Below are 18718 nucleotides of genomic sequence, written 5' to 3'. Positions count from 1 at the left end.
GTTTAATCTCAAACACCGATCATACAGCAATTGAATAGCTGCAAATAAAGGTCACAGTGCTTCAACACAGCTCTTAACCTGGTGGCATTTACCCATCTATATAGGACACTATGCATACAGACTGAATATCCTGTGTCACTTTGAAGGTAAAATGCCAAAAGCGAGCACACCACAGGGATTTACTGTCATCTCCTATCACACTAATAGAGTGATACAGTATTGGCTTTTTGTCTGGGAAAGTAGGCTACTTTTTTTTTTTATAGGTGTTCAGTTGACACAGTAACAAGTCCATTTCATTAGCTTCCTATTTGCATAAACAACTACATACCGCCTGACACATCAGCTGCAGGCAGAAGCGCAAATGAGAGATGAGTGGAGAAATAATTTCAAAGATGAATCAATCTGATATAAGACGCTAAAGCCCAGGGGACGGGGCTTCACCAAAGATTTCCATTAATAGTAAGACAACACAGTTAGGCCAAATGCATTCACTCTGAGCCTGTTCAGCTCTGTCTGTTTTTCAACACTGCACTCAAAGTCATAGTTCAGCCTTTTGTCACACACTTGGGTATACTGAATTGTTGCAACAAATTGTAATGTATGACAAAGAACTTAAACTCAAGTCAGAGGCATAAAACTGCACAGCATGAGCAGCAACTGAGTCTGTAAGCAGGCCGACCCACAAAATAAAACTTGAAAATACCAAGTACACAAACAGCCCAAACAAAGTGAAGCCTTTTATCACAGATATGGACTAAATAATTCATAGTTTAACGCACAGCTCTGACATGCATTGTGAGCCAGGATCCAACCTGTTATGCAAACCCCAAACTTAGCAACAACTTTACTTAACACACTGTGACTGTAGCAATTAAAACTGCCTCACATCAGATTGTACATGTGTTACTGTTAAACCACCTTCCCACTACATCTAGTGTCATTGTCAGTATGAAATACAGCTGAAGTACAGCAAAGGTTATAATATGGTCTATAAATTGGCACCACTGTGAAAAACGATATCCATGCAAATCAAATTATCTCTAAGAGAAGTCAATGCCATGGAGGCTGTATTAACTGGGGTCATTTAAAAAAAATCTGAGGTGAGGCACATAAACCATCAGGATGGGTTTGTTCCACTTTAAGTGTGCCTTTCTCTTTAAAACCCTCTCATCTGGGGTGATCTATCACCTCCAGGTGTATGATTCCCCACGTCACTGCTGCTGTTACTAGAACTACTACTGCTGCTGCTCCTTTTATTGATACTACTAGCACAAGAACTACACTGATGTTGTTCCCTTAAAAACTACAATCCTGTTACACACTCGCACTATCACTGACAACCATTCAGCACGTCCAATGTGTGTTATATTGTGAAATACTAATAATGAGGGACCACACAACAACTTTATTGCAGACACTAGAGCCAGTTCTACAAAGAATTATCGCAGCATATATTAGCCTAAGTGATCCTACTGCTGCCAACTTGCATTAAAGGGTCCAAACAAACAAACAGACTGACAATAGAGCATTAGGAGTGTGCAAAACATGAAAACGCTGTGATTATTCATCCAGGCTTTGCTCTTTAAACAAGCTCAAGTGTGGGCAGCATCCCGTTCATTATAGGAAAACCACAAACTCCACAGAGGAGCAACAGGTAGATAAATGTATATGCGGTTTAAACCGCAGCAAAGTTTGAGGACTGAATGGAGTTTGAATGGAGTCGCTGTCCACGGACGCGTGGTGCTGAAACGAGCAGCAACGTGGATTTCTTCACGTTTCCTTCCTGCTAAACGAGGACAGTCCTGCATGCAATCTGAACACACACTGGACCCGATAACCTCAGCAGCACTGAGGGATGCGACAACCGCCTAATGCACGGAACTGAAGCAACTACGGGACGAGCAACACACGTGAAGCAGCACTTGCACCAGACGGGGACACCGTGACCCACACCAAGCCGCTTAAAAACTGCAAGAAAAGAAACTACTTGGAAAGCATGCACACTACAGAGGTAGCTGTGTGTTTTTTTTGGTCTCCAAATGCGTCCTAAGTTGTCCCTAACATGTAGTCGTGAGCCAGGAGTTGCCTACTATCAACGTCAACTCTCTAAGCTCTGCAATGAAGCGGAGTCACATGAAGCACTTGGAAAGCATGTGGCCAAAACAGGCAAAACTCCGCTACAGCACAAGACACATGGAGACACGATAACTCAGCATGCGGGGCGTTAAAACAAACGTGGAACTTCTTCTTGCACACACGCAAGAAACGCACAGTATATAAAAGCAGCCAACAACACAACACAACCACAACACACCACAGCACAACAGCCATAGGTCGAGCTTAACACTTCTAACCTTCTATTTTATTTTCCATTTGTAGAGTCCACCTCAAAGCCCAGAAAAATACAGCCCCTTTGTCTTTTTTTTTGTTTTGTTTTTTTTAGGAAATGCAGGTGTCATTCACTGGCATCCTGACCCAGAGAAGTCCAACTAAAGATGCATTTCACTCAAACTGCAGTTTTGCCCCCACAGGCTGACGGTCGGGCTATTGCATGGTGTTACACGGAGGAAAAATAAAATAAAAAAATATAGATCCTTGGTGTAGACTGAATCTCAATCTCAACAGAGCACTCGTCAACAATAGAACAAAGTGAGAGAAGAGAGCGACGTGAGGAGAGAGAGAGAGAGAGAGAGAGAGAGAGAGAGAGCGCGCTCACTACTCTTCTTCCTCTAATAGCCCCCTCCTCCTCTTCACTTGTTTCACCTCACACACATGCACACACTTTCCCAGTGTTTCTAGTAGTCGCCGCTCTCCCAGCCTGCAGTAAAATGACAAATACCGCTGCGAGGGAACGTTGTGCACACGTGCCGCCGGTAAACAGACGCCCTACATCCCCCGTTTGTCGCCTCCTTCACAAGCCGTGGTCCTGCTCCTAAAAGCTCGCTCCCTATAGTGTTGTCACTATTATTACCATTGGCCCACAACAATATCCGAACAGATCTATCCAACGCTGTGCTTTTTATTCGGTTCACTGTGCGCCCTCGAGGAGTGTCTGCCACACCGGAGAAAGTCGCTACAACCGTTCAAAACACGTCTGGATTCGGCCTCATCTCAGCTCAGCTGCCGCCTGAAACTAAATCTTGTTCTGTTTGCGGTAGTTTACCATGTTTACCCAAACACGCCCACTCCTCCGCTCCTGCATTGTGTGTACACGGTCTGCCGTTTGTCATGCCGGTGTAGTGAGGCTCAGAGTCTGTACTGTCAATACGCTCCATTCCACACTAACAGTAAGTATGCCGCTATGCGGGGCTGGAATTTGGCAGATGCCAGCGAACCTCTCCGGGCTCGTGTCGTGGGATCTGAGCTAAGGGACTATAGTGTGGGGCGACGACGAGTGTTCTGCAGCTCCAACAGCTTTTCTGTCCTGCCCATGGCTCCGTACCTGCAGTGCTGCAGAGAAAAGCGCCCCTTCCCCCACTCTGCATTATGACAAATCAAGGCAGGCAGGCAGCTGTGCCATTAGCACATCATAGCACATTTAGTCTTCCATGGGAGAACAAACTCACAAAGCTGCATGGCACAGCCGCTGCAGACAGAATATTGCACGTATGGCGCGTAATGGCAGCAGCCTAAACAGAACTATTGTAGTTAATCAGTGATCATAAGCTCGACAAGGTAACATAAGTCACGTTTTGGACGCGAACTAAATGGCCATTTGTCATTATTCCAGCGCTTCTCGCTGTATCGCTTCAAGACTGTGGACATGATGGATGTGATGAGTGCACATAATTACACCCTGACCTACTTCTGAAATAAGTTACATGCAGACTATCACAGAGGAGATTTTCTCCGTCGTTACAGGAGCAAACGGCTCCAAACATTTTCCCCACATGGATTTGTGCGCTCTGCGCCAGAGTCGCTGTCCACTCAGGTGGTCCTGAAGCTCGTGGTGTTTCTCTCTCTCGCTCACACACACACACACACACACGCGCGCGCTTTTGCCATAAACCTCTCCTTCATGCTAGGGGTGCACCCATTTCTGATAGTAACAATCCATCATTTTATGTGATTAGCACACTTGTAGCTTTTTAAGTAGACTCAATTGTTTCCTTTTGGCACGACAGTCGTCACTCCTTTCCAACCACAGGTGCGCACAGAAAGTGGTTTGACATGTTCAAACACGCACTGTATATGTGATATGATTAAGTGTTAACCTGTCGTGTGGCCACTGCCGATTGCTAAATGTGTTTAAGACTGCAGACTACAATAAAACAAACGGAGAGATGGCAGACAAGGGGTTAATATAAGTAAGGTATTAGGGTGGGCTGTGTTTTCCCTGAGACAGTCAGCTCCTCCTTAACTGGTTCTGTGAATGGGCCAGTGAGGCAGTAGGGTATGAATGGCGGAGGGATCCACTGGTACTGTATGGGAGCTGCCAGCTCTCGATTACTCACTCACACTCCCTCAAGGGCCGTCTGCAATGCAGAGACCTGTGAGCCTGTGCTTCACCGTGCCCTACTTTATCCTGTCAATGCTCAAACACTGCAGCAGTACTTTCTCCAGCAGCAGACACACACACACAAACACACACACACACAAACATACAGTACTCTGGCTACTCATTACATTCTGGTGAACATGTTTACAGTACAGTATCACCTGACTCACAGACTTATCTGTAAACAGAATGGAAATCTGCCAGCCCTGCAGCATCTATTTGTTGTTGTATGGTAGAGGGACTACACAGTGAAAAGCCTTTTAAGAGGCTTACATATAGCAAGATTATCATAACCAGCAAATAATCACATCTTGTTCAGCGTGGATAGACAATATGAGACACTGAGACAGTTTCTCACTAAACTGACCTTAATAAAACTTTAAATGTGACAAAATGTGCTGTGGCATTTACATTCCATCTCAGAACATCAGACAGAAAGATGCAATAGGAAAGTTCAGTCTCAGCTCATCATAACACAGCAGAGTTAACACTGTAATCCAAAGCCTCTGGGTTCAGTATCACATTAATAATATGAATAGGCTCCTATTTACATGCAATAAAGTTCACAACAGTTATTTCCTAACAATTGTATTTGTTTGTTTCACAAAGGGCCATCACTCCAGATTAGGATTAACATACAACTAAATTTTGGACAACAATAACAAAAGCTGATTCTGCAGCCAGCTGTGTGATTTTCAGTGCATTTAACCTCCTAACTGCCTTTAAATACATATAAAAAATTATTCCAGCCAATGTTTAAGAATGGCCAAAACTTAATTGTATTAGCCTAATAACATATTTTTATAGAATAGAATAGAATAGAATAGAAGTACATTATTCATTCCAAGCTGGGAAATTTCGCTATTGCAGCAGCAGCAATATACAGGCACTCAGCAAACTAAAAATATATGGCAGTAGAAACAGTATAAATTAAATGTTATCCCTATGGATGTGGATTGTGTAAAACAATCTATTTTTCGCAACTTCTGCCTTTAACAATGTCCTGCAGACATACTCTGCACCACTGAGTTAACTGGATGGTTAAATGAATAATTCAAGTTTAAAGTTTTTTTTCCAGTGATGATAAACCAATAAAGCACATTTAGCAAACAAGATGAAAGAAGTAGGATCAGAAACTATATAAGAAATCAAATCTGACGTACCATCCAAAGAGAGCCAGTCGTGCTGAGATGATGGCAGTGAAGGAAGCGCTCGGGCCTTGTACTCAAACACCACTGAATTGGAGATGATTTGATTACTGACAGCCACCTGTAGTGTCACCAGACCAGTATCATGAGCTGCAGAGGGGCAAGATAATGAGACGTCAGTGTATATATAGCATATGCAGTTGCTGACTATGGTCAGAATAAGTGTTTGTTAATGCTAGTTCAGTTTCGCAATATTTGTATTGGAATTAACTTTGTTTACATTTTTACAAAATAATCAGGATATATACAGTGGATATAAGAAGTCTACACACCCCTGTTCAAATGGCAGGTTTTCGTGAAATAAAAAAAAAAAAACGACAGCAAGATAAATAATTTCACACACTTTTTCCACCTTTCATGAGACCTATAGCCTGTACAACACAATTGAAAAACAAACTGAAACCTTTAAAAGTGAAAAATATAAAATAAATAACTTAAAATAACCTGGTTGCATAAATATGCACACCCCTAAAGTAATACTTTGTTGCAGCACCTTTGGCTTTTATTACAGCACTCAGTCTTGTTAGGTAGGAGCCTATCAGTGTGGCACATCTTGATGTGGCAATATTTGCCAAACTGCTCCAAATCTGACAGATTTCAAGGGCATCTCCTGTGCACAGCCCTCTTCAGATCATCCCACAGATGTTTGTTGGGATTCAGGTCTGGACTCTGGCTGGGCCATTCCAAAGCCTCAATCCTTTTCCGGTGAAGCCATGCTTTTGTTGTTTTAGATGTGTGCTTTGGGTCATTGTCAGGCTAAAAGATCTTCATCTTAAGCTTTCTAACAGAAGGTCGAAGGTTTTGTGCCAACACTGACTGGTATTTAAAACTGTTCATAATTTCCTCCACCCTGACTAAGGCCCCAGTTCCAGCTGAAGAAAATCAGCCCCAAAGCATGATGATGCCACCACCATGCTTCGCTGTTGGTATGGTGTTATTTTGGTGATGTGCAATGTTGTTTTTGCGCCAGAGAGTTCAGATGTCTTTTTGCAACATTGAGCCGGGCTTCAATGTTTTTCTTTGTAAGATAAGGCTTCCTTCTTGCCACCATACCCTATAGCCCAGACATATGAAGAAGACGGGAGATTGTTGTCACATGTACTACACAGCCAGTACTTGCCAGAAATTCCTGTAGCTTCTTCAGTGTTGCTGCCGGCCTCTTGGCAGCCTCCCTAACTAGTTTTCTTCTCGTCTTATCATCAACTTTGGGCGGATGTCCTGTTCTTGACATCATCTACTTGATGATGGCGGTTTTCACTGTGTTCCATGGTGTATTTAATTCATTGGAAATTCTTTTGTAGCCTTCACCTGACTGATATCTTTGAATAATGAGATCCCTCTGATGGTTTGGAAGCTCTCTGAGGACCATGGGTTGTGCTGGAAGACGTGGCTATAAAACTGTCAGAAAAAGCCTCATGACAGATGTGTGCTGACTAGTTTAACAATAAAATAAAACAGTTTAAATGTAATTGGTTAAATCTGGACACAGCCACATCCCCAGTTATAAAAGGGTGTGCAAACTTATGCAACCGCTTTGTCTCAGTTATTTATTTTTACTTCACCTCCCTAAAAGATTTAAGTTTTTTCAATTGCGTTGTACAGGTTATAGGTCACATGAAAGGTGGAAAAAGTTGTGAAATTATTTATCTTGCTGTCACGAAAACCTGCCATATGAACAGGGGCGTGTAGACTTTTTATATCCACTGTACATACACACTGGATATGCAAAAATACAATGTAGATCATCATTTAAGTGTTCTAAAAAAAACAATAACTTGCTTATAATACTGATAATTGTCTGCTGATATTTTACAAAAATCAAAATGAGACAAAAATGGAAGTAACAAAAATAATCTGCTGCCAGCTCCTCTGATGGGTTCATGGATCATGTGATGGAAACTTTCTCCTGTGTCTCACCTGGGCAGTAACAGCGTAGCACCCCTGGTTGGATGAGAGAAGCTGGGACTGAAATCTGGTCAAACAAGCAGCTATAGTTTGAGCTGGCCTCCTGCCAGGGCCCAGTGATCAGCACCTTCACTCCACCCTGAAAACATGACAAGTTAGGAAGATATAGTCATAACACAAGGATAAATATTCACCATTATTGTTGTTATTCTGCCATCTAGAGTGAAAAGAGGAGAATGACACCAAAAAGAAAGCAACACTGATCTCTGCTGCCATCATGTGGGTAACACAAGTTATTTCAGAACATTTCCTTAATACATATGATCAACAATGACTCTAAAGAGTGTGCTGCCCTCCAGAGGCTGAAGATGGGAATTGCTGCTGACAACATAACACAAGTAACACAACTGGAATTTTTTTAGACCTGCTGGTGTAATTTTTCTCTCTTATATGTTTTGTATTATATTTATATTTTTATTAATGAATTTAATATACAATAACAGTTTTGCTAGCATTATATCTATCTATCTTTATCTGAACAAAGGAAGGCTGGCTTTGTCATTGGCTGCAGACAGGTGACTTTTGAAGCAGTGGTGGAGAGGAGGACACTAAACAAACTGTTCTATCATAGATAACCCTGATCACCCTCTCCAATCTGTACCGGACAGACAACGGAGCACCTTTTCCAAAAGACTCAGACAGCTTCGTTGTCAAACAGATCGCTACAGGAAATCTTTCCTGCCTCATGCCATAAGACTGTAAAACACCTCATCTCTGTGACTGACTGAAATGACAGATTGTGCATGAGGTTTAGGTTTTAACTTTTAAATTGCACACTTTTGTTTTTGTACTTATATTTTATATTCCGATTTGCTGTAAATAATGTTTATACTGTTTATTTCTACTGTTGATGTATATTTTTAGTTTGCTGAGTAATTTCCCAGCTTGGGATAAAAAAAACAATTCTATTCTATTCTAAATACTTAGCCCACTCTGCCAGCAGTCCAATGATTGGTAACATTATTCAGTTATTAAAATAATTTCACTTGGGATCATTCCTTGCTGGCTGTCATCTATTTAAAGTCTTTGCTGTAAAATAAAGCTACAATAATCTATTTTTACAGAATAACCTATATTTGCACATCAACCATGCTTTCATGCACTTTTGTGATCATTTGTTTTTCTTCGTGAAGACCTGATAATACAAGTGAGGTATACTTTGGTTTCATAATGGCAATGATGGCCAAAAAACAATTAAAACCGAAAGTGCTCCGTCACTCACCTCAGGGTAAGACCATTCAGGCGAGTAGTCGGTGACCATGAAGAGCCGGCCTGTGGCCTGAAGCATCCCAAGAGCCCCCTGGGCTACAGCTGCAGAAACCACCTCTGCTACATTCATGTAGGACAAAGAGCCTGCCTCTCCTGTGTTTCCTCCTGCACCAGCTCCTCCACTCAGAGACTGAGGGCTGCAGCAGGGCTGAAGGCAGAGCTCTGACGGGCTATAGCCAGTGCCCCTGGCCCCTCCATCTTCCTGGCCTTGCTGAGGGGCCCCGCTGCCTGCATTCTGATTATCAGTGTTGTGAGATGTGACTAGCTGATGAGCATATAGGGAACCTCCAGCAGACATGGCGGCTCCACTGCCATCCACTGAGATGAAGTCATTAATGAGGTCAGAGAACTGGTTTCCAAAAGAGATGTCAAAGTGATCCAGGCTGATCTCCATGCCCGTCCCTCCTGCTCCTCCATTACTGGCTGCTCCACCCAGACCTTGGTGGGTTCCAACAGTGTTGTAGAGTCCCTGGACCATGCTTGTGCCTTGGAGGAGGGGCTGCAGCTGCTGTTGCTGCTGGCTGCGGTTGTTGCCATCACTGTTGTTGTTTCCATTATGAATTGCTTCACCTGCAGTGCCTGTCCCCCCTCCTCCACCCTCTGAGGCTTGTTGCAGGTAGTGTTCTGCTCCCCCTCCTTCTCCATTTCCTGCTCCACAGGCCTGAATGTGTTCTGGTTTTAGTAGATTATCAGCTCCATTTTCAGTGGCTCCAGTCTGAGCTGAACTCACATTGCCTTGTTGTTCAAGTCCAACCACCTCCTCATGCTCTGTGCCCAGCCCAGGAAAGGTTCCTTGGTACTGCAGCAACTGGAGAGAGCCAGCCTGACCAGGCCCCTCAGCAGGAGAGCCTCCATTACAGTTGGGCCTGTGCTGGGTTTGATGAGCCTGATGGTGGTGATGAAGGTGGCCATTGCTGCCAGGGGAGTCTGTTTTCACCACCTGTAGCCCCATATAAGCTCCAGAGTCATGGGAGTTGTGCTCCATCATATGTGTTTTCTGGCCCATGCCGGGCCTCCCCTGCTGAGTCTGGCTGTTCTGAGTGGCATCCTGTAGAAAGAAGCTGGGTGAACGATTCTGATGTTGCATGTGAGGACTGGACATGGCCTGACCATAGCTCACTTGGGCAGCACTGGAAGTATAATCTTGCTTTGCATCAATGGCACTGAAATCCATCTGCTCCAAGGTCGTGCTGGGACTCAGACCCCCACCAGATGGAAGCAGGGAGCCTGCTGCAGTCAGGCTAAGACTGCCTTGGCCTGAACCAGCACCAGAGGATACAGACACTCCACTGCCACAGTTTACCACTGGCCCCACCTGGTAGCTACCCTCCTTGGCAAGTTGCTGCTCAAAAGATGTATCTTCTGTTTTGATGTTCTTTACAAGAGCTGAGCTAAAGGTGTAGCCGTTGTCTGACATTGGAGGGGAGCGCTGCATACTGCCATTGGTGCTACCACTGCCACCAGAGGAAGAAGAGGTTGAGGAAGAGTTGCCCTCTGTCTTCATTGCACTGCCTCCATAGGTCTGGCCCTGTTTGGGGTTGTTCAAAAAGCAGTCTGGGTCAAAGTTCACATTGGTCTCTGGGATCTTGATGGATCCAGCATCCAGACTGCTGGAGAGCACCAGTTCTTCAGATACCCCAGCTGTGGTCAACATGGACAGACTGTCTCCTGCTGTGGTAGTCCCCGTTTCCCCAACTCCTCCAGTGGGGAAGGCAAACTTGTGACGATCAGAGGTCACAGACAGCACCAGGCCCTGTGAAGTGGCATCTCCACCCATCAGGTGAGTGTTGGGACCCCCAGTGGGAGACATGCTGTAGACAGGGTCTCCAGTGACCTCAGACATAAAGACACTCTGAGACAGGCTAGACATGACAGACGCCACATGGCTCATACCCGTCACCACAGGACTGTCAGCCATATCTGGATCGCTGTTGAGGCCGCTGCTGATGGAAACAGGGGAGTTCTGTGTAGTGTCAGGGACCTCGACCTGGTTGGTGGAGGACACTTCTGTGCTGTTCTGGTGCAGCAGGACCGGCTTGTGGACTTTGCCATTGCGTTTCTCCCTGGTGCTGCCCCCTCCACCTCCTCCACCAGAGCTTTTCCCTCCACCATGGGCACTGTGCTCAGTCTTCCCCTCTGACACATCGTTGTTCTGGACCTCAGAGTGGGCGCTGCTGTATCCTCCGGAACGGGGGTCAACTTTAGGGGAGATGATGCGGTGTTTGGCGCTGTTGCATTTGTGGTGTACACTGCTCCCTGCACCTATGAAGGCAAGCAGAGAAAAAGAGGTTTGATTTGGGAAAAGTGAGGTATAGAAATAGAAAAAAAGGACAAATACATATTCAAATGATTTCCATGTATTTAAAATTAGGCAATACTACAGTTCATTGAGCAGAGACAAAGATGATTTATCAGTTTGTTTTTTTATTTATATGTTTATTAAAATCAATGTTTTCCTCACGATGATAAAACAAACCTTCCCACAAGTATACAGTGAGTGAAAACAAGTAATTTGAGGCTTATATATTAGTAATTCTCAACTATTGTCTTTGTGAGCTAATCATAGTGAAAATATATGATTGATAGCGTAACAATTGAGAGCAGCTGGGCTATTTCAGATAACTCCCTAACACAGATATCAGTAAACAAAAAATAATAAGCTAATGACCCTTAGACTTGATTTTACTATAAATAATACTCACAGTAATATAACTCAACAACCTGGTCTTCCACAATACTCAACTATATCTTTGTGGCTTTTTTTCCCTTGAGAATAAACTCCTTAACACTCACTAGCCCTTACCCAGAGTGCCCGTGCAGAGGCAGTTGTGAGTCCGGGGAGGTGGCTTAGTTTGGTGGCTGTCCAGAATCTGTTGCACTAGCTGCTCCACTGAGAAGCCAGAGCTGCTGTTCCCATTGCTGCAAGTCCACTTGATGCCATGAACTGCCAGGAGAGAGGAGGAGACGGAGATGTCAGCCAGCCCAACAGACCACCAGCCACGCCAACCCCCCTGCTCCACCCACTGCTCTTCCTGTCTACCTGCCAGTTTGCCTCATCCTGCTCACAGACACCTTTCTTAAAATGGTATTGTGGTAAGGCAGAGAAGTTCATATTTCAGGTTTCCCCTGAAAATAAAGAATGCACTCAGGGCTTGGGTAAAATTATATTGCAGTTTCATTAGTAGAAATCCCTTCACTTCATAGTGAAATGGCTCCAAGCATAACTTCTTTTGTATTCATTGTAAAACACTGTAAAAAACAGATGCTTTTTTTTTAACAGTATCCGCCTTCTGTATGGACTGCTCATCTCTGTTGTGTCTCTTTCCCTCCCATGTGTCACTGTTTGTTGCTGTATGATGTCCGGTGATGAAGGAAAGCAAGCTCAATCTATCCACCCCCCCCACGCTTACCCTGACCTATGACTTCGTTCTCACAGGAAAAGCTCGCAGGCTCAAACATAGACAAGCTACTGGTGCTGCTGCTGCACCAAGGGAAAGAGACAGGCTTTCTCCTGTTAAGCTCCACTCCCTGCCTCAGTCACACCTCGCTAGCACCTCCTAATACTATTCATCGCTCCACTTGTCAAGCAGCCACCACTTCTGATGAGACAGATAGCGGTTTTAGTGGTTGTAAGGTGGTAGGAGACACCACTGAGTGCTGCAGTGCTCAGGCTCTCAACCGGGAACAAGGTAATATTTCAGTTGAAGCATATTTAGACTATCAAACAAAATCAAGCCAGCTTTAAGTCCTCTACACTTCAGTTCCTTCCCTTGGTTAAATATGCAATATATATATGTATATATATATATATACATATATATATATATATATATATATATATATATATATATATATATATATATATATATATATACAGAAACAAGAGAGGGGTTTAGAGAATGTATGAAAAACACCAAGAATTTTCTTAGTGCATGTCTGTTTGCACTTGAGATAAAAGGAGATGGAAACGGAAAAGAAAAGAGGGTGATGCAGATTAAAGACTGAGCGAGTTATGCTGAAGTGTAAAAAAGTGAAAAAAAGCTGAGAAACATGACTAGATGACTGTGATATCCTTATCACAGTCATCTAGAAGTGAAAGCTTTAAGATCTTTTGGCAGATTACAGACTGGTCACCGGCAGATGTCAGTAGAGCTGCTGTGATCAAGCTGAGATCATAGACTCCACCGACAACTCACTGTGGCAGGTTATAGAAACAGTTTGATGTGTTATAAAGTCAGATGTATTCAGCCAGTAATCTACAGTCAACTGAAAATAAAAGTCAGGACACCAAATGTGACAGGAGAGCTTCATCTAATGTCATTTTAATTACCGCACAAATAATTGTGTCTGTCTGGAGATTCCATTAAACAGCACGATTTGAGCTACCATTAACCTTCTGACAGTGTGTAATGCAAAACAGTACAAATGAGATGAAGCTATTATTACTAACACAAAGATAATAGGGCCATTGGCATACTAAAATATGTTGTCATGAGTCCTCTTTTGTGACAAAGCCAGCAGAAGAGCTGCAGGGAGAGGAAGCGTCCGTTCTGCTGATCTGACTCAGAGAGTGACAGAGCAAGAGTGAGAGCCTAACGCAACAACTTACATCCACCATGCAGCGCCATGCCTATTTGTCCAAACAATCTTGTCTCCACTCTGCCCTGATCCCTCATGCCAGATTGCCACAGCCCCCTTCATCTAGATGGGTGTCACCCCTGGAGGCTCTGGGTTGTTGACGTACAGTTACCACCGTGTCTGCCTGTCTGCTCTTATCACTGAGGGTTATATTCCAAAGCGGACATGACAGGAGCAGTGCCACTAGGTTTAATCCCAGCAACAGCAGAGGCACCAAACTAGTCATATGATCATTCTGATGATTGCATCTTGTCATGAGCAGTTCCACGGCCCTAATGACAAACATAGTTGATCTGTAGGGCATATCACACCTGGTTGCTTTTGCACAACTGGGAACTATATGAGACAATAGAGTACAGCAGTTTACATTATATTAAGCCTTGCCTGTCTTGCCTTGGCGTGCTCTTCTCTGGCCCTGTCTTTTTAGCCTGGAGACAAGCCGTCTGTCTGTCTGAGTGTTTGTTAAAGCTGCTCATGCGCTATCTGTCAGCAGGCTCGGGGCATTGCTGCAGAGTGCTGCGTGGTTATTGCATTAGACCAAACGAGTGAATCAAGCTGGCTGCCTTGTCTATGGAACTGTAGCATGACTGAGGAGTGATGCCACTCTCTAAGCCCCTCTTTGCTCATCCTCTTTTTCCTCAAACACTGCAGGGCATGCAAGGAGGACCGGGTCAGACAAGGCCACATTTCACAGGGGTTATATTTGAACTACTGTGTGAGCATCCGTGCGTGTGAAAGTTTTTTGTGACTCTGTGTGTGAGTGTGTGTGTGTGTGTGTGTGGAGACAGAATAAGCTCAACTGATCCATGAAATCCACATTTTCCTTTGTTGTTTTTTTTGTTGTATCATTAGAGGTGTCAAACGGTTTGCGCTGTGAAAATATCGTGAAGAGAATAACAAAAGGAAAGAGCGAGACGAAAACGGGCAATTAAACTTCAAAGGTTGACATTGTAGAAAAAAAACTCTATTTGACAAATATGTGCTGATAAAAATCAGCAAATAAAAAGGGATCTCTTTTCATTATATTAAATCCAGACTTATGTGACCTCATGAGTATCAACACTGTATTAATGGATCATGCTTTCAATGTTATTAACTTGATTGTCATACTGTTAGTTTATCTTCTTCTAGTCATGTTACACTACACACATGAGAAAATGCAAAAATTATATACTAGACAGTACATTTCTTATGGTTCATGGCAGTCTGAGATGTGCTTGATGTAAATAATACATCATTGCAAGTCTCTGCCCCTATATTTGGTTGACGCTTGCTATTGCACAGGGGATCCACTAGATGGCAATGTTGCTCCATCATTAGGGCTCCTGTTAGCATGCCAGATGCTTTAGGATGAAGAGAGAGGGGTATAGATGAGAAGAAAGACAGAAAGCAGAGACAGAAAGCAGTAGAGGGATATTTTACTCTTTATGTAGCCCCCTCATGTAGCCTGGCAGCTAGAAGGCATCTCACACTCACCGTCTTTGTCCCAACAACTCCCAAAGTTAATGACTTTACGCATTACTGCAAATGGTGCTTGATTTTTACATTAAGCCACAGATGTAATGAATACAGTAGGCTGTTGTTGCTCAGTGCCTGTCCTGAGGTAAGGCTTTATGTTAAAAAGTCCTAAAACTAATGCAGTGAGGAGGGCTGCAATATAGCTTTAGTGATGATGATCTGGGCTGCCTGCTCAGTATGCAGCCAGCATGTGTGTGTGTGCTTGTAAAGCTGCTGACACCTTCCTCTTTACCTGGCCACATCACCAATAATTGGCCATTGGAATATCAGTCACAGCTTTGCTTGCCCCTGCCAGACACACCCAAATCACAGTCTGGTTGTTAAAGGCATCTTAACAGCTCTCTGTGCTCTCAAGATTTTCAATGCCCCACATGGTCCCCTTTTGGCTGTTAACATCATCAGACAAAAGCCTGACTTTTTCCAAAACATTGCCTCAATCTTTGGGCTGGCCTAGAGACTCATAAAAACACATAGTGCAACTCACAGAGCATTAGTAAAGCTGATAACAACATGGATCAATTCATTGAGGGAGGAAAGAGAGAGACAGAAAGAGCCAGAGAATGGGGTTGGGGGAGATTTCTGGTGAGTCAGACATTCTTGCTCCCACGCACTAACATGAATCAATAACCAGCTTGCTGCCCTCCTCTGCCTTGACTGCCTTCTTGGGCCAGAGGGGAGGTGCACTCTCAGCCTGGCCTGAGTGGTGCCAAAGGTCTAGAGGAAGAGCTGAACTCTGACCTGTAAGAAGCAGACGGCTCCAGGAAGAGCATGCATTCATATAAAGTAGCGATACTGGCAGAGGATGCTCTCTGACTGGGGTGCTGGGGGCACTTTGTGTAGTAGCTATGAGTTAATGGGACTGGACATTAAACCCTCAGATAAAAACAAGTGCTTGAATGTTTACCATTCCCATGAATGTCCTATTAATACCATTTTAATGACATCCTAGGCTATGAATAAAGGTTGAGACCTGGATTGATAAGAAGTGATGAATGAATAGATCTGAGCTGGACTATGCAAATACTCACACATTGGCTTGAGCTGGCCAATCAGCTCCTCCTTGGTCCACTTGGCCCACTCCTTCTTGTCTGTATTGATGGAACACAGGATCGGTCCACATGGTTTCCCACAATCCTCAATGGCCGGAACATTCAAATAGTGGACAAGCACAATGTCAGGGTTCTGTGGGGGGAAAACAGAGAGACACAGAAAGAGAAAGAGTGAATGTGGGGGGAGAGACGAGACAACAATATGGAAAGTATGTTGCATGTTTTCCAAAGGATAGAACAGCAAAGAGTGGTAGCTGACACACAGATACTGTGGCTCAGATTTGAGGGTTGTTATGTGAAACAAGCCAGCTGGTCGGTGAGAAGTAAATGTTGCTGAACTAGAAACACTGCACAGTAACCCTCACACACACACAATAAAACCCAGGAACAGAGGAGGAAATGCAGAACCCCCAAACACGAGCCGGCCAGCAGAACAAATCTGGGATCAGAAATCAGCTATAATCTCACTCATTATGTGACTGTGTGTATCTCTGTATCGCTAAATGTGTTGTGACTGGATGTTTACACAAGTGTGCATGTGTGTGTGTGTACTCATTTATGTGAGTGTTAATATGTGCATGTGTGTTAATTACAATGTGTGCTCATGTAACACACTTGTGGCATTTTGTCAAGTCCTCCCACATGGTGAGATGATGCCCTCAATTAACTCTGTCTGTATTTACCAAGCCAAAACTCAATAATTTGCCGCCTGCAAATTGTTACAGGGTTACCTCTGCAAATTCTCTAAATTGACAGCTTCTGAATAATAGGTAGCGTTTAAGGGAATGTTGCGCAGGTGTGAAAAACATCAATTCACTTCTGCAATCATGAAAAGCTTTGATTGCCAAGCACTCACGCAAGGAACGTGGCTGTTTCAGCCCTTATCACTTCCAATTTACCTATAAACATCTGACTGCCACTAAGTCAACAAACACAAATATGCGAACACATAGACTTGAAATGTTTCAGATTTTGGGGGTAAAAACATTTTTTCCACACAAGAAAAAAATCTCACAAATCCACACCTCCATGTGTGCATGCACTCATAGCTAAACAAGATGTAAGAATGGACAAACCAAGTAAGACTGATCGCAAAAAAACGCCTAGCCAATGTGTGTGTGTGTGTGTGAGAGAGAGAGAAAGAGAGAGAGTGGTTTGAAGCTTCATCAGTACTAAGTGGCATATAAATCAAGGTGCTGCTACTGTAGGTCTGTGCTCCCTCTCAGTGTGTACCATTAATCTGGGACTACACCCCCACCCCTCTGTTCCTCTTCCTCCTCCTCCTCCTCTGCTTTTTCCCATTACATCAGACAGGGGTGTGGTTGGGGGCACACACAGAAACATTTACTTAGTGAAAACATCCAAAACATACAAACAATCTTTGCTAATGCGCTTGGCCAGTCATAACTGAGGACGTAAAGCAGTGTCAGGACAACAGCGAACCTCCTTTCATCTCCTTTGCCAGAAGCTGGAGCTGGACATTGCTGTGTGTTATCTCACTGCTTTCCTTGTTCCCTGTCATCGGTATGGACACTAGGTGACGACTGCTGCCCTGTTTAGATGAAGATGGCACAGGCTGTGTGCGATGCCCCCAGATGGCATCACCAGCTGTGTCAATAGCCAAGAGATGCCCTCGATCTTTACTTGGAATGAGAGTGCAGAATGTAGACAGCTTCATTCAATTATGAGCGGGCACAAATGTATGTGGATGTATGGGTGCAGGCTAGACACACACCGCATGCACAGACACACAAAAACAGACTAAGCAAGGACAAACTCATTAGCATACTGTGACGAATGCATATATACTCACAAGGAACACATACAGTAGGTTCAGCTGAACACAATCGTACACACACTCTCCTCCTTCGAACACCCACACCCAGCTGGTTGTACCTTTTTGCACAAAACTATGCACACACACACACATATACACAGAGAAACAGACCATGTGGCAGTGTATCCAAACACAAGTGTGTTGCTGTGTTTTACTATTAGGAATTGGCTATCTGTTGTAAACTAGGGAGGGAGCCAGAGGCATATTCCGTCTGAAACTTTCCTTCTCTTTCCCTGGTTTTGTTTTGCTTCCTTCTCTTACTTTACAACATATTTAACAATTCTCTACCATCTCAGGTCTACTTCTACTTTGAGAGGAAAACAACACAATGAAAATGTAAAGTGTCACATAAATCTATCAGGATAGTAATTTAATTTAATTTCCTGCTGGCTGCTTTCTTTTTCCACAGTGTAATATCAGGAGTTGGTTCTCCAAGAGTAAAGGGAAAAGGCTGAGGAGGAACTTTTTGCCTGGATAGTCTTTTAGAGAGAAAATGAGATCTCATTAACTTATTGATTAATTGTGTAATGTAGTCTTTTGGTTGTTTTTTCTCTCATTTCCCATGCGGGTCTCAGGGCAGCCTTCCAGCCACACTTCCGCAGTAGAGGGGAAGACTGGGATACAGTTGCAGGAACCTGTGGTGTGTAAAGATTTGAGATATTTTAGATATTTAGATTTTTTAAAATCACTGTCTGAGTCCCAATTCATAAAACAATAACAGCCAAACTTTTTCAAA

At 43.7% G+C, this 18718-nt stretch overlaps 1 protein-coding gene across 3 annotated transcripts in view; it reads right to left on the bottom strand.

Moving 5' to 3' along the window:
- camta1a (calmodulin binding transcription activator 1a) overlaps positions 1–18718 on the bottom strand; it is a 253255-nt gene that overhangs the window by 11293 nt on the left and 223244 nt on the right. For all 3 annotated transcript variants that reach the window (XM_028409713.1, XM_028409712.1, XM_028409714.1), the window contains exons 7-11: positions 16125–16278; positions 11744–11884; positions 8894–11202; positions 7624–7750; positions 5662–5796 (exon numbers count right to left, since the gene is read on the bottom strand). In XM_028409713.1, the coding sequence (XP_028265514.1) occupies positions 5662–5796; positions 7624–7750; positions 8894–11202; positions 11744–11884; positions 16125–16278 (2866 nt within the window). The remainder of the gene's footprint in view (positions 1–5661; positions 5797–7623; positions 7751–8893; positions 11203–11743; positions 11885–16124; positions 16279–18718) is intronic.

This window comes from Parambassis ranga, chromosome 7, assembly GCF_900634625.1.
Source record: "Parambassis ranga chromosome 7, fParRan2.1, whole genome shotgun sequence".
Lineage (NCBI taxonomy): Eukaryota > Metazoa > Chordata > Actinopteri > Ambassidae > Parambassis > Parambassis ranga.
Note: the sequence above shows the minus strand (reverse complement) of the source record. Positions and strands in the feature narration are given on the sequence as shown.